At 40.8% G+C, this 14548-nt stretch overlaps 1 protein-coding gene across 5 annotated transcripts; it reads right to left on the reverse strand.

The window, feature by feature from the left end:
- Window positions 1–2143: 2143 nt before the first annotated feature.
- LOC131245648 (pterin-4-alpha-carbinolamine dehydratase 2, mitochondrial) lies at window positions 2144–14314 on the reverse strand. 5 transcript variants are annotated; one of them, XM_058245237.1, is made up of 7 exons: window positions 14136–14299; window positions 13927–13970; window positions 6589–6686; window positions 5532–5617; window positions 5299–5422; window positions 2819–2887; window positions 2144–2499 (listed from the first exon to the last, which is right to left on the reverse strand). In XM_058245237.1, the coding sequence occupies exons 1-7, from the start codon at window positions 14175–14177 to the stop codon at window positions 2411–2413; spliced, it is 552 nt and encodes a 183-aa protein (XP_058101220.1). In that variant the 5' UTR covers window positions 14178–14299; the 3' UTR covers window positions 2144–2410. The 5 variants fall into 5 exon arrangements, with proteins under 5 accessions (XP_058101220.1, XP_058101222.1, XP_058101223.1 ...); XM_058245239.1 differs by lacking the exon at window positions 2819–2887 and having other exon boundaries at window positions 14136–14314; XM_058245240.1 differs by lacking the exon at window positions 6589–6686 and having other exon boundaries at window positions 14136–14193.
- Window positions 14315–14548: the final 234 nt, after the last annotated feature.

The raw sequence follows: 14548 nt of genomic DNA on the forward strand, positions 1-14548 counted from the left end.
TTAGACCAGTAGCCTACAAATGAAGGGTCAATATCGGTTGTTGAAATTGTTCATTGAGTGACTATGGTGTCACATGCATCATGTGTACAAAATGAAGATGGGCGGTGGGACATGTGGAACATGTAGATTGCTAGAAGATGCATCCTAGCTCATGTGGGCACTTGAAGTGAATCCTTGACTGTGGGCCCACTGTGATATATGTGCTTCCATCCATCTGTTTTGCAGCTAGTTTTAGGCATGATTAAAAAAAAAAAAAAAAAAGCAGATACAAATCTTTAGGTGGACCACACCATAGAAACAGTAGAGATTGAATACCCAACACTAAAAACTTCCTGGGGACCACCGAAATGTTTATTTGCCATACAACCTGTTGATAAGATCACAAAGACCCGGATGAAGGGACTGCCAAATATCAGCTTCATACAAAACTTTTGTGGCCCTTGAGAAGTCAATCACCACTGTTCCTGTAGTGTGGTCCACCTGAGATTTGGATCTGCTTCATTTTTTGGATCATGCCCTAAAATGAGCTGCCAAAACGTATGGTTGTCATTGATGTAAGGCACATACATCATTGGCCCCACAGTCGGGGATCCACCGAAGCCCACCCCTTGAATATGTTTAGAATGGCATATTTGGGGTGCACATGTGATACACACACCGAAGACGTGCATCAAACCTTTTTTTTTTTTAATAATAGTTTATCTAAATTCCAGGACCAGTAAACCAAGGATACTATTATCCTATTTTCAGATACCGATCATCATTTCATAGGACCAGTGAACCAAGCATCCTGCTATGCTGGACAACGTTGTCCATGACACCACTTTGAAAATTACCAGACACCACCCAAGACATTTGGGATCACTTAAAACCTGGGTCAAACTGGTCCACTGTATCTTTTTTAAAAATGGAATTTGGTAAGCAGATCTTGGACCTCTACCTTAAAAAGCAAGTGTCACAAACCCCTAACCACAATCTGGTGGCCTGTTTGGGTAGAGAGGAATGAAAGATGTTTCAATGACAATTCTTCTCCTGCCACCGCAGTTGGGTCCAGGGCCAAAAGGCTGCTGTTCGAATGGGTGGTCAATGTCAAGGGATTGAAAGATTACGACCTTTGTTTCCAGGATGTTAACTGCTATCTCAGCAAATTTGCTTTTCTTTTCTGCTTTTTGTATTCCCTGCTTTTTTATATATATTATCCTATCGCTTTAAAAAATAAAATAAAATTAACCACTTGTGTGAAAATGCCCTCGCATTAATCACTCCCGGTGAGGAGTCTTGGATACGATCAAACACGAAACCTCCTGTTCTGATACCAATTTGATACATGATAATTAACCATTTGCTCTAAAAGCTCAAACTAATAGACCATGACGAATTAATCACCTTATCTTATAGCCTAGGCCCCAAATTCATGGGTTAGGTTCTCGGCCGAACCCTCCTCATGAGCTCCAAATCCATGAGTTCTGCCCCGTTGCGCGCCACCTGCCTCACACGGGCCCCAAATCTATGGGTTCTGTAAGTTGTCCACCCCGAATGTGCCCCTACATCCCACAGGCCACCCTACTCGAGCCCGGTGTGAAAATGCCCCCGCATTACAAAATGGTTGTTGATTCCTTTTTCTTTGATGAATCTTTTAATGTAGATGAGGCCAAAACAGGTCACAATGGGTCTGAGAAGTTGGACTGGCTATACGACTCAATCGACCCCAGCGCAAGTCAGAGGCCAGTGCAGGTTTTAAAACGTTGCTGATAAAACATATTGCTAATGGTTCCGAAGAATCAGTTTGATGGGACGATCTCAAACATCTCATCCATGACCAGAAAAATGGAAGGCTACATAAAGGTTGAACTACTGATGGATAGGATCACCCAACTGGTTTTGATTTTCAGATGATGGTCCAAATGTGAGTTGGAGGACAATCCAGATTGATTGGCTTTTCTAATGAAATCTTCAGTATTTGGAAGAAAAGCAATGAAATCTTCACTACTCGGAAGAAAAGCAATCGATGAAACTTACAGTGTGTTGGTCCTCATCAAGATTTTGGGTTTTACTATCTTGCAAAGTGCTTGAAAAGTATTGGTACAATAAGGCTGATATAAAAGCACATATACATGACGGAATCTGTTGGGTCCAAAGAAAATGCTATTTAACTCATCTGGGGCAATGAGATTGGTTTATTATCTATTTGTTAGGCGCCAACATGTGCTATTTTGCGAATCAAGATCATATTGCATGCAACCATATTGAAGGTAAATTCCATATAACAATATGATCCACATGGCAAGTATTGATCGAGATATGTAGACATTCATGAAATGCTCACAAACAGGAAGTCCATGAAATGCTTACACAAGGGAAGTCGGCAGACTGAGAGGGTTCCTTGCAGTAAAGCAAGACGTGCATACTCCTAGGCTACAGCTTTCCGTCTCAGTAGATGAACCAGGTCAAGGGAATTGATCTTCGCAGCGAGTATGAAGTCATTCTCAGTCAGCCCTCCTGTAACATGCAATATTTGTGCCGTGTTCAGGTGACAAAAAGCACATAAAAAAATGGGAAATACTTCACATTAATCTGATGATCTTTGTAGTAGCCTAATGGTTTGTTGTGAATTGTGAGCCTTCATTGTAACTGCACACAAATGTATTTATCATGGGTTCTATTGCACTCGGTGCAGTTCCAAGGTTGGTGACAGAGCATTCGTTGTTCACTGCCCTTAATGAGTGCTGAACTGGTAATGTCATGAAAGAATCACACTTCGAATATAACAGTGCAATCAATCCATTTCCATAAAAGATAGTTAACAAGGAATCAATACCGACTGAGTGTGTCCATATTTCAATTTTCACATTGTTCCAACCGACAAGATGAAGGTCGGGATGATGACCTGTGAAGAAAACCGCATGTTGTGAGTATATATCAGTTTCACTTCCTTTTGTGGTTCATCTAATAAACCATATGATTATTGTATCATTCAATACCTGCCGCATATTTGACGTCTAGCATGAGAGACAAAAAAAGGGGAAGATTATCCACTTCAACTTTCCAAATACATTTTGCACCTTCTCCCCCGACTTCTGGAAATTCATTCTTCACAATGTACTGTATGGTTTTCTACTAATGGGTACCCACACAAACCTACAGAATGAGACGTACTAAAACACACTGATGATTTTGTAAAATTCAGTTGTTTAGAGAGTTGAACTTTTGTGTTTTATTTGCATGACAGGAACAAGGACAGTGTAGTCATTTATTCATTATTACTTGCCAGGATTGGGATCTTTATCAGAGCGTTTGGATGCTAATTCTATTGCATTGCAACAACTCAATTCAATCCCTAGAAATTTAAATTAGGGGCCAGCCTCCAAACTGAAAATACAATTGTTTCAGGCCTGACTTGAAACACATGAACTTGCAATTAGCAGTTTAGTTGTTGTTATTAATTAAAAATTGTGCCACCCCCTTAAGGTCAATTCTTCTATACTGAACTGCACTACACTCTCTCTTTTTCAGGTTTTATCTTCTACTTTGCTTTTCTCTATATTCTTTTGGGGCAAATAAGAACGTATTTCTCAAAAATGCATCATCATCATCACCAACATCTAAGCCTCCTCTCGACTAATTTGGGTTGGCTTCTCAAAAATATATCAATGGCAATACATTAGAAGAATCTCTGTAAGAGATTGCATACCATGCTTCCAGAAGTGATAAAGCCTGCCCAACATGTAAAACATATCTACATCATGGTATACAAAAACTGTTACGTTACGAACGGCCATTACATAATGGTAACAACCATAGCCATTACGCATTACGGAGCTGAAATAGATGTTACAGAAAAAAATACCCATAACGGCCCGTAATGGACCATAATGGCCTTGTAACGGTCCCAAAATAGGTTTTTACAAAAAAAGAGAAAAAAAGAAGGGCCGTAACAGTCGTAACAATAACGGTGGTGGGCATTACGACCACTGTTACCGTTATGGAACACCTTGATCTATATATCAAACCTCCCTTGGCTAGATAGTGGGCCACCTCATTGCCCCTCTTCATATATAAATAAACTGCCTCATCTCTTCTAGTCAAATCCTTTATCTCCACAATCCAGAACTCTTTACCACCCAAGCAAAAACATTGAAAACTAAGATGCCCTTCATACATGAAGAATATATCTTTGACTGGAATGGTAAACAAATAACATATATTTGAATGCAAGTGCCTTCTGCACATTCAAAATTAATACAACACAGATTCTTCACAGAACCAGTTCCAGTAGACATTAACATTAATTACATGAGCATTTAAACGCAGGTTTGCTAGTCCCACGTGTACCTATACACGCACCTACATGTGCTAACCTGGCACATAGGTACGTGATCCAAGCCATGTATCTGTTGGGATCTACTGTGGATGATCAGGCAAATAATTAGGTTGTTTGACTATTGGGTAGGCCACACACATATGAAAGAACTACCATGTTTTCCAGTCCGGCCATTATTAAATGGATGCCCTACATGATGGTTGAACATCTTTAGTTTTGACCATATGATCTGCATGGCTGCTTCCCACATTATACCCGTCTTGGATTACCTAAACAAAAGCAATGTTGGCATGTATTTTACTGCCTAAATTTTTAATCACCTTAGCAGCCACGAGGACAACAGCATGTCCTAGCACTCTGATGTTGACTTAATGACAACGACTGCCTAAAATTTTGAGCAAGATAATATTCAAAATGAAGCACATTACCAGGACTATTTGGATAAAGCGCAAATAAAACTGATGTTTCTAGCCATCCTACAGGCCATTTGGGGATGGAGTGGAATAGTATGACTTTTAAAGACATGGCCTCTTACCATGTAATATCTTCCATAAGACAAAAAGCAAATGGATGGTCGCGAAATGGGTTAGAGCGTTGGGTGTCTTTGGGAGGAGTCCTGTGGAGGCCTTCTAGGGCAGTTGGGGGGGGATTCTCTTCTTTGTATTAATAGGATTATTTCTCATCATCCACTTTTGCAATCACACAGTTTTTCTCCCTTTCAATATAAGTTTCAGTCACCATTCAAGAAGAAGAAGTCTTCAAGATGAAAAAAAAAAAAAAAAAACTGATACATAAAGAAGAACCCTAGTTAACCCAGAGTACATGCCTTCAAATAAGCATAAACCTACACCAACGCCAAAAGTCATACAGTAAAATGTTTAATACCACCAATAGGATAGGTTGCAACACAACAGTGTTACCCCATCAAGATTTTTGGTCTGTTTTAGTATAGCTACACATCAGTGAGTGATCGTTACCTTCAGCCTCTGCAACATCTGCGACAGCCTGAAATAACTCCAATCCTTTCATGAAACTTTTTGCTTTCCATGATCGTTGCAGCTTCAAAGTCCCACCTTCATTTACCAGATTCCACCCTGGTACCTGAATGTATATATACACAACTCAGACATTGCATATTACAAAAATACTCATGCACACAAGCACGCAAGAAGTTCATTAAAGAAGGTCAAATATCAGTTTAGAAATGAACCTTGGGAATTAGCTCATTTGCTGATTGTTCAACCATCGCCCTAATATCCTTCGAGTCACAAGGTACACACTTCTTTGTTGACAAATCTAACATTACAAACATTGAAATGTTATCTATATCCTATAACCTATGTAAACAAATAAAAAATTTTCCAGGTTAAAGAGTTCGATTGTGACATTATGATGGATAACCATTAATAAAGAAATGCTACAATACGACCATTAATAAAGAAATTATACAACAAAGGCATACTTTTTTTTAATGGAAAAAAAAGGTATATTCATATTCTCTCATTAAAAGTAGTCCCCCCAAACTCAATAGCCATGACCTCATCTTCACAACCAGGCATCTAGATTAACCTCTCAATATTTTTTTAAAAATACACACACACACACACACACACACACACACACACACACACATCAAGGGCTGGTTGTTCAATACACTATTTCTGTTAGAAAAAATAGAGTAGATGGAAATGTTACCAAATTTTGGGTACAACAATCAAATACAAGGATTAGAGACAAAGGATCCTCAAGATCCAAATTTTCAAAATACAGGTATTGCAAGGATTGGTTGCAACTTGAAAGTATATCCATAATAACATGTCACTAACAATATTACAATTTGGGTTCTGTGGACCGATGGGCATGATCCACCATAAATTCAAAACAACCGTCAGGTCTAAAGGTAAAAACTCCAGTACATCAGGAGTTCAACCCCCAGATATTTTTGGGAGTATTATGTTTTAAACTTATTTTCAGAACTCCAGGTATACAGCCCAGATGTACATCTAAATGTAAGAAGTATCCCAAAAATAAAGCATAATACTGATTAAGCATAAAAAGAGTTTACTGTATAAGCTGTGTTCAATAGTGTTGGAAACATGGATATAGACACATCACGTCATGTCACAATTTCAAAGACTGTGGTGTCCTTGTAGAGCATTGGGGATTTTGGTGGAAGCCCAAAATGGATGGATTTTCGGCTAAGTTATTTGAAAAACAGTGGCTACACCAGAGCATCAATTTTTAGGCAATATAAGATTAGTGCGCACCTTTGGCTGTGGAAAAAGCACTAAATTGATAAAGAGACTTCCTATTCGATGGTACTTTGACATGGTTCTGAAGTTTCTCATTTGCTCGACAACTTGAACTGTATACATACAACATTTAATTTACATGAAAGTAACAATACAAGAAGTGATGGAAAAGAAGACTGAATACATTCAAGACAAAGACCATTTTAGTAGTTCAATGACTACCCCTCAGAATAATGAAGACTGAAACCACAGGAACATTTTGCAATTACACTATCCTATACAATTGTAATGGGGGATACGGCCAAAATTCTTTTGTCATTTGGTAGTCTGTGATCTCTAAATTCAACAACCAAAAAAAAAAAAGTGGCCAGATTTTAGCAGTAACATAGCACATGATATAATAACACAACCATTGTTCGAAGTATCTCCTATATTATCTCTATCTCCATCTCGGTGATACCGATAACACTGGTAGTATCAGAAATTCCAGGTATCGGTGAGGTATCGCCAATGTACCAATACCGCCAATATTTTCAACTATAAATTCCAAGTATTGCTTGTATTGCTAGTGTATCTCACGTTGCCATTTAAGTGCCCAATGCTATCGTAAAGAGACCAGTATGAAAACAGTAGTGCTTGGTATTAAAAAAAAAAGAAGAAGCCAACAGTCCAAATTCAATGTACATGCATGGGCCTGCTGATTAGGGACTGGCCGAATTCTTTGTCCACATCATCTACACAGATGGGCACATTTGATGCACAGCTCGGATGTCCATGCAAGTGGCAGGTTAAGTATTCTTGAATGGAGAACAAACTCTCGACATAGTGTTAGACCAGATAGATTGGGTGGTTAAATAGCCCTCAGTCAATGAATACTAGTCACAGATGATGGAGAAGCATCCTCATACTGTAGGATAAAAGGGGAACGGATGGACAAATGGGATGCTACCAAATCAGGGTACACAACCCTTGACTGGATTCATCAATGGTTATATATAAATGCATCTGTAGAATCCAAACCTGTAAGTCACTCATGTTTGACCAAGTCTTAAGGGTTAATTGAGATTTGGTAATATGTTGCGTCGTTGCGGGAGTTGGTTATGTAATTACTGCACCAAATGGGGATTTAGAGGCTAAAATTAAGAAGTGTTTATTGTGTAATGCATCAATAGAAAGCCTCAGCCAATAGGGAAGCCATCCATGAAAAAAAAAACTCTCAATTATCCTTCACATACCCTTGTTTTTACTATATTATTTTGTTGTTTTCCTTTTTATAAAAATTTTAGGTGAGAATAGCTTAATTGGATATGTGGAAATAGCATAATTAGGAGAGCATCACACTGAAGATTAAAAGGCCTACGGTTATTCATTGGTATCAGAGCATTGGTTGATCAGCAACAAATAAAAAAGTAAGAAGAATTTTTTAGCAACCGAAGCTCCTGACACCACTTCCAGGCTAAGCCGCCACAAGAGGCAACCCACCGCTATTTCCTCCATCACACATAATGGCTATTGACATCGGCACCCCCTCATTAGCACTGCAAAAGCTAGCAGGCATAGCTATACACCGACAACAAAAGCAGCATATGAGTTTGCCCTCTTTTTTCTTTTTTTTTTTTTTAAAAAAACACACTCTAACGTTGTTGCTTCCACTGCCACCATCAAGAACGACCATCATCGCCACCACCCACACGTTCTCCATCTTCTATCATTGGGGCCGCCTGCAGTGGCATATGCCACTACACCCATTGATGCGGCTGCCGAGACAACCTTTAGTTGTTGCTTGATTAGACATTGAGGACGTGAGTGGCCACCTCCAATACCTCCCTCAACACCAAGAATATAATTGACAAACGCCACCATCGCTATAGATCTAGTGATAGCCGCTGCAGTTAAGAGGGGCCATCGCTCCTGCTGCCTTTGATATAGCCATACAAAGCGGTAAACACAACCGAGACATCATCATTGCTGCTTTGCACACCACCACCACTGTGGCCCATTATAGCAGTCACCACCGCCTCCATTGAAGAAGGCATCTGGATGATGGTGGCAACGGGTTTTTACTGCTCTGGATGGTGGTGATTGAAACGGTTGCTCGTGGTGGCAACAACGTTAGTGATGGCAATGGGATGGGCCGCTCGTAGCATTGATCTTGATACAGACAACAATAGCTACTTTTGCTGCATTAACGAGAAGGGGTGGTGATGTAACGACGACAAGGGGCGGTGACAATGACCACTTGGAGCGACACTTTGCAATTTAGGTTGTGGCGGCTGCCACCCAAAGTAGCAACAATCGATGTTGTAAACAATGGTGGCCACTCATAGCAGCGACAACAATTGAAGCCAAAGAAGGAAGGGGAGCAGCATGCGTTTGTTTTTGAACGCCAATTTCTGCTTGTTATGAAGGCCACTATGAAGATCGCTAGGAGCACCTTTCTCGATGGGGGCATATGATGGGCCGCATGCAGCATTGACCTTGACGAAGGCGGCAATGGTTGCCTTCGTTGCACCAAAGACAAGGGGCAGAGGCGTGCTAATGACAATGGGCAATGGTAATGGCCGCTCGGAGCAGCGCTTTTCAATGGGGGTTGAAGAAGCTACCACCCGAAGCAACGGCGATTAATGTAGTACACAATAGTGGCCACGCATAGTGGCAACAACAATTGCAGCTGGAGAAGGACAAGGAGTCGCATGCATTTGTTTCTGGGTAGCGGCAATTTCTGCTTGTCATGAAGGTGACCATGAATATTGCCAGGAGTGGCTTTTTCAATGGAGGCAGACAGTGGTGGCTGTTACAATGGGAGGCAAAGGTGGTGACTGCACATCAGCCGCATTGGCTGCTTTGTGCAACTATGTCAATTACAACAAGGGTAGTAGCCACTCTTAACAAAAACAACGATTGCTAGATCTGCAATGACAGCGGATGGAGACACCCGCAATCGCAGTGTTCACCACTTATGTTATCTGCGTTAGAGGCAATACTGGAGAGCTATCTCTTACAGCAACTTCACCTGAGGTGGGGTTAGAAGTTTCAGTTGCGAGAAATTTTTTTCCCTTTTTGTTTGCTGATGATCGACCTATAGTCTAATACCAACGAGTAACCGTAGGCCTTTAAATATTTAGTTTAATGCTCTCTCTATTATTCTATTTTCATATATCCAATTAAATTATTCCCACCAAAAAATCATGTAAAAAGGAAAACACCAAAACCAATAAAATATTATGGTAAAAAGAGTTGGATATGAAGAACAGTTAAGACAATTGTTTCTCATGGATGATTGGGATTTATATAAGCGCATTATGCAATGACCACTTTCATAATGTTCACCTCAAAATCCCCATCCGGTGCAGTAGTTATGCGACCAACTCATGACATGGCACCACATATTACTAAATTTCAACCAACCCTCAAACTTGGTCAAACATGACCAATGGGTTTGGATTCTACGAATGCATATATCCATAACATTAATGCATCCAACCAATGCATTTGATGATGGCGTGCTAACAACAATGAGTGATGGCAATGGCCACTCGAGGCAGCACTTTTCAATGGAGGTTGCTGCGGCTACGACCCGAAGTAGAGGTGATTAGTGTCGTAAACACTGGTGGCAGTTCATAGCGGTGACAACAATTGAAGCTAGAGAAGGAAGGGGAGTAGTATGCGTTTGTTTCTGGGCGGCAGAATTTTTGCTTGTTATGAAGGCGGCTACGAAGATTGCTAGGAGCGCCTTTTACAATGGAGGCAGTGGTGGCCATTATAATGGGTGGCAAAAGTGGTGATTGCATACCAGTGATGGCAGAAGCTGCATTGGTTGCCTTGTGCAGCTATGTCAATGACAACAGGGGTAGTGGAAACTCTCAACAGAAACAATGTCAGTGAATGGAGACACCAGCAACCGTGGGGTTCAACGCTTATGTTATCTGTGTTGGAGGCAATAGTGGAGAGCTGCCTCTTGTAGCAGCTTTGCCCAAAGGTGGGATTAGAAGTTTCAGCTGCTAGAAAAAAAAAATTCCTTTTTGTTTGGGGATGATTGACCTATGCTCTAATACCTATGCAACTGTAGGCCCTCAAATATTTAGTCTGATGCTCTCCAAATTATCCTATTTTCGCATATCCAATTAAATTACTTCCACCAAAAAAAAAAACTTGTAAAAAGGAAAACACCAACCAACAAAATAATATGGTGAAAAGAGAGGAATATGAAAGATGGTTAAGACAATTGTTTTTCATGGATGGTTATGGCTTTATATAAGTGCACTTTGCAATAACCACTTCGATAATGTTCACCTTAAAATCCCCATCTGATGCGGTAGTTATGTGACCAACTCATGAGATGGCACCATGTATTACCAAATCTCAACTAACCCTCAAACTTGGTCAAACATGACCAATGGATTTAGATTCTATGAATGCACTTATACATAACATTAATGCATCCAACTAAGGGCCATGTACCTTGATTTGGTAGCATCTCACCCGTTCATTCTTATCCTACTGTTTGAAGATGTTTCTCCATCATCCATGACTATTATCCATTGATTGAGGGCTATTTGGCCACCCGATCTATACAATCCAACATGTAGGACATTTTAGTTAGACCTAAGTAACTTGAAATCTTTAAATAACTGATGCACTCAAATGCACAAAGATAAGCTGCTGAGCTTGATACCACAATTGCAGTGTTGAGGGCCCCCCCTATCGTACATAAGGCATGTAACTCAGTTGGCCTGTTGCATCCCAGTGTGGATGGACTCTGCCCCAAAAATCTCCTTAACAGGATAGTCTTAACATTGCCTTGCAAGCCCACATGTAGAAGATTAAAAAGAGACATATGACAAAGGTTCACATTTGGCCAGCAAAGAAGTCACAAGATCAGTCACTAGAATCTGCCAATCTGGAAGTCGGTGAAACACAATAGACCAATAGTCTGGACTACCAAACCATAATTCCTGTGCATTGGGTCCCATGTATCACATAATTCTTTATTGGAGTGTCAATATCTGATCGCCGGATAAAAAAGACAGCAAAAGAGGAACTTTTTAGGTTAAGTGAGTAGCAAATTGTAAAACCTTCTCCAATCTACCATTCAAAAACTGACCCCAAATTAATAACAATAAGGCTATAATGATGATTGGGATGATGATGATAAGTGTTAGTCTGAATTGTGCATCCCGAATTATAAGGGTTCATTCGGATGCCTATAAAGTCTCCAAGTAGTAATCTGATTACAGGTAATCAGATTACATGAGTCGTTTGGATGGGTGTATTTGCCTTTAATGGGATTATAGGCTGTAATTGGATTACAACTTTTAGCTGTAATCCAAAACATGGCAAAACAAATTGCAGGCAATGGATCTATTTTTTAGAACTTTTCGATGCAGGGAGAATTGTGGCGCAGCTTCGGCATTCCCACCCTCTCCTTGTTCCAATGGCCAGACCCATGGTTCAGTGATATAGATCATCGTGCATTTATGGCGCATTGTATATGGTGCCCACTGTACACGTGGGCCCACTGTATCCTCTCTGTGTATCGTCCATCTATGTTTAGGGAATTAACAGTCACGATTTGGCCCACTGTACATGTGGGGTCACCCATCTATGTCCCGTTATACACATAATCACGTATCATGTATGGCCCCGCTTTCTAATCTATCTTTATACCTCTCCTTGTATCATGCACCTCTCATTATATCATGTATGGCCCGCTGTACACATGGGTTGATCATGCATGTATGTCCAACTGTACATGCATGGCCATGTACACGTGGCCAATATATGTGGGAGCCACTATATATGTGGATCATACTTATTTATATTCAATAATTTCTTATCACAAAAAGGAATTTAAATTAGTGGGCCCATTTTTGTGGCCCACCAAATGATTGGTTTAGCATGAGAATCAACTATTTATCCTAATGATCAATCTTAAATGAAGACTTTATATGTCATTTAATGATTTTTAAAGGATTTCCCACTCCTAGCCTTATCTTGTTTGAATACCCAATTATAGACTGCAAACAATTTACAGGTTATCCAATCAAAAACAATTAGGGGTGCACACGGGTCGGTTTTGTCCGGTTCTAGGGTGAAACCGGAACCGAACCGTTCCTAACGGTTCTATAATTTTTGGAACCGGAACCGGACCGTGAAAAAGGAATGGAACCGGAACCGAACCGGAACCGGTGCATGGGACGAACAAAGAAATGAAAACCCATTTCAACAGGAAAAGGAAAAAAAAAAAAACTAATAATCGTACCTCAGCGAGAAATGCGATGGCCGTCCTTCTCAGTGTCAACGAGCACTCCATCATAGTCAAAGAGGAGAGCAATACGCATGGGGTTTGCAAGTGCCACAACAGCACCCAGATACGGCGAGAGAGAGAGGGGTTTGCAGGTGCTGTAGCAGCACCCAGATATGGCGAGAGAGAGAGAGAGAGAGAGAGAGAGGGCGCTGGACTGAGACGGTGTGAGAGAGAGAGAGAGAGAGAGAGAGAGAGAGAGAGAGAGGGCAAAGGGAAGGGGTAGGGCGCTCAAAAAGGGTAGGGGTAGGGCGCTCAAAACGGGCGGGCGCTCAAAAAGGGTGAGTGCTTAGGTTTTTTTTTTTTTTGGTTTTAAACTAAGTCGGATCGACGGTTCCTGTCACGGTTCGAATCTACGGTTCGGTTAATGGTTCGGATCAACGGTTCGGTTCGGTTCTATAGGACCCTAAACCGGAACCGATCCGTAATCAACGGTTCAGAAAATTTGGGAACTGGAACCGGACCGTTAGCACCCTAGAACCGGACCAAACCGGACCGATCCAACGGTTCCGGTCCGGTTACACGGTTCCAACGGTTAGATGTGCACCCTTACAAACAATTGTTTACTACTAAATAGATTACAGCTTAAAGCCAAATAGGACAAACTGTAAACACTTTACACTTGTAATCCGATTGCCTGTAAATCGGATTACCACTTAAAAACTTCAAGGGGTCGTTTGGATGCCTGTAAAATTTTTAAGTTGTGGGACTAAAGCTCTCCCACTAGAAGACAAAAGAATATGGGTTTCACAAAATGACACTACCTCTTTATTCTCCAAGAAAATTCTTTGTTGTTTTAATTCAAACAAAACTAACACAAACTAGGTCTAAAATATACCCTTTCCACGAATTTCCTTTGTTAAAAAAAAAAAAGTAATCTATAAGAAACCATTTTTCTTCTAAAATGGTGCTCGTCATTCGACACTGCTCTATGATAAACACACCCAGCTTTCTCATAAACGATGAATACAATACCCCAAAAGGATCCAAACCCTAAAAGAATAGCTATCAAGGAAATTCAGAGACGATATGGATTGGAGGAGATGTACCTTCCATGCTCTCCAAACTGGGTTTTGAAGAAGGACGTTGGAGCCTGTCGATAGAGATTGGAGAGCATAAGGAAAGGAAAGGAAAAGTTAAAAAAAAAAAAACAAAAAAAACAAAAATCAAGGTGTGATTATGGTGTTGGAGCAATAGATGAAGATTTATTAGACGATGCAGTTAAATATTTGGGGGTTTTATTTTTATTTACATTTACCTTGGAGTGAGAAAGGAGGAAGGCTTGCAGCACCCGGTTCATGGTCTTCTATTTGGAAACAGAGAGAGAAAGGGAGGGAAATACTCCGAGTCAACCGATTCGGGTGCGAGTCGTGGCAGTAGCTGAGCCGTTAACGTGGCATCGGCCATGCGTGCTGATACGTGGTCACGCAGACATCGTGCTTGAGGTGTACACGAACCGAGTTAGCTCGCTCGACTCGATTCGACTCAGTTCGAAACTGAGTTCGAGCCGAGTCGAGCTGATTTTTTTGTAAAAAATTTGAGCCCAGTACGAGCTTGCCCTAGCTCGACTTGACTCCTATCGAACCCCAAACAGAATAGAACTCGGATCGAACCAGTTCACGCACCCGACACACACGCCCACGTAGAACCCTCAGTTATGTTGACATGGAT

This window comes from Magnolia sinica, chromosome 5 (assembly GCF_029962835.1).
Source record: "Magnolia sinica isolate HGM2019 chromosome 5, MsV1, whole genome shotgun sequence".
Classification (NCBI taxonomy): domain Eukaryota; kingdom Viridiplantae; phylum Streptophyta; class Magnoliopsida; order Magnoliales; family Magnoliaceae; genus Magnolia; species Magnolia sinica.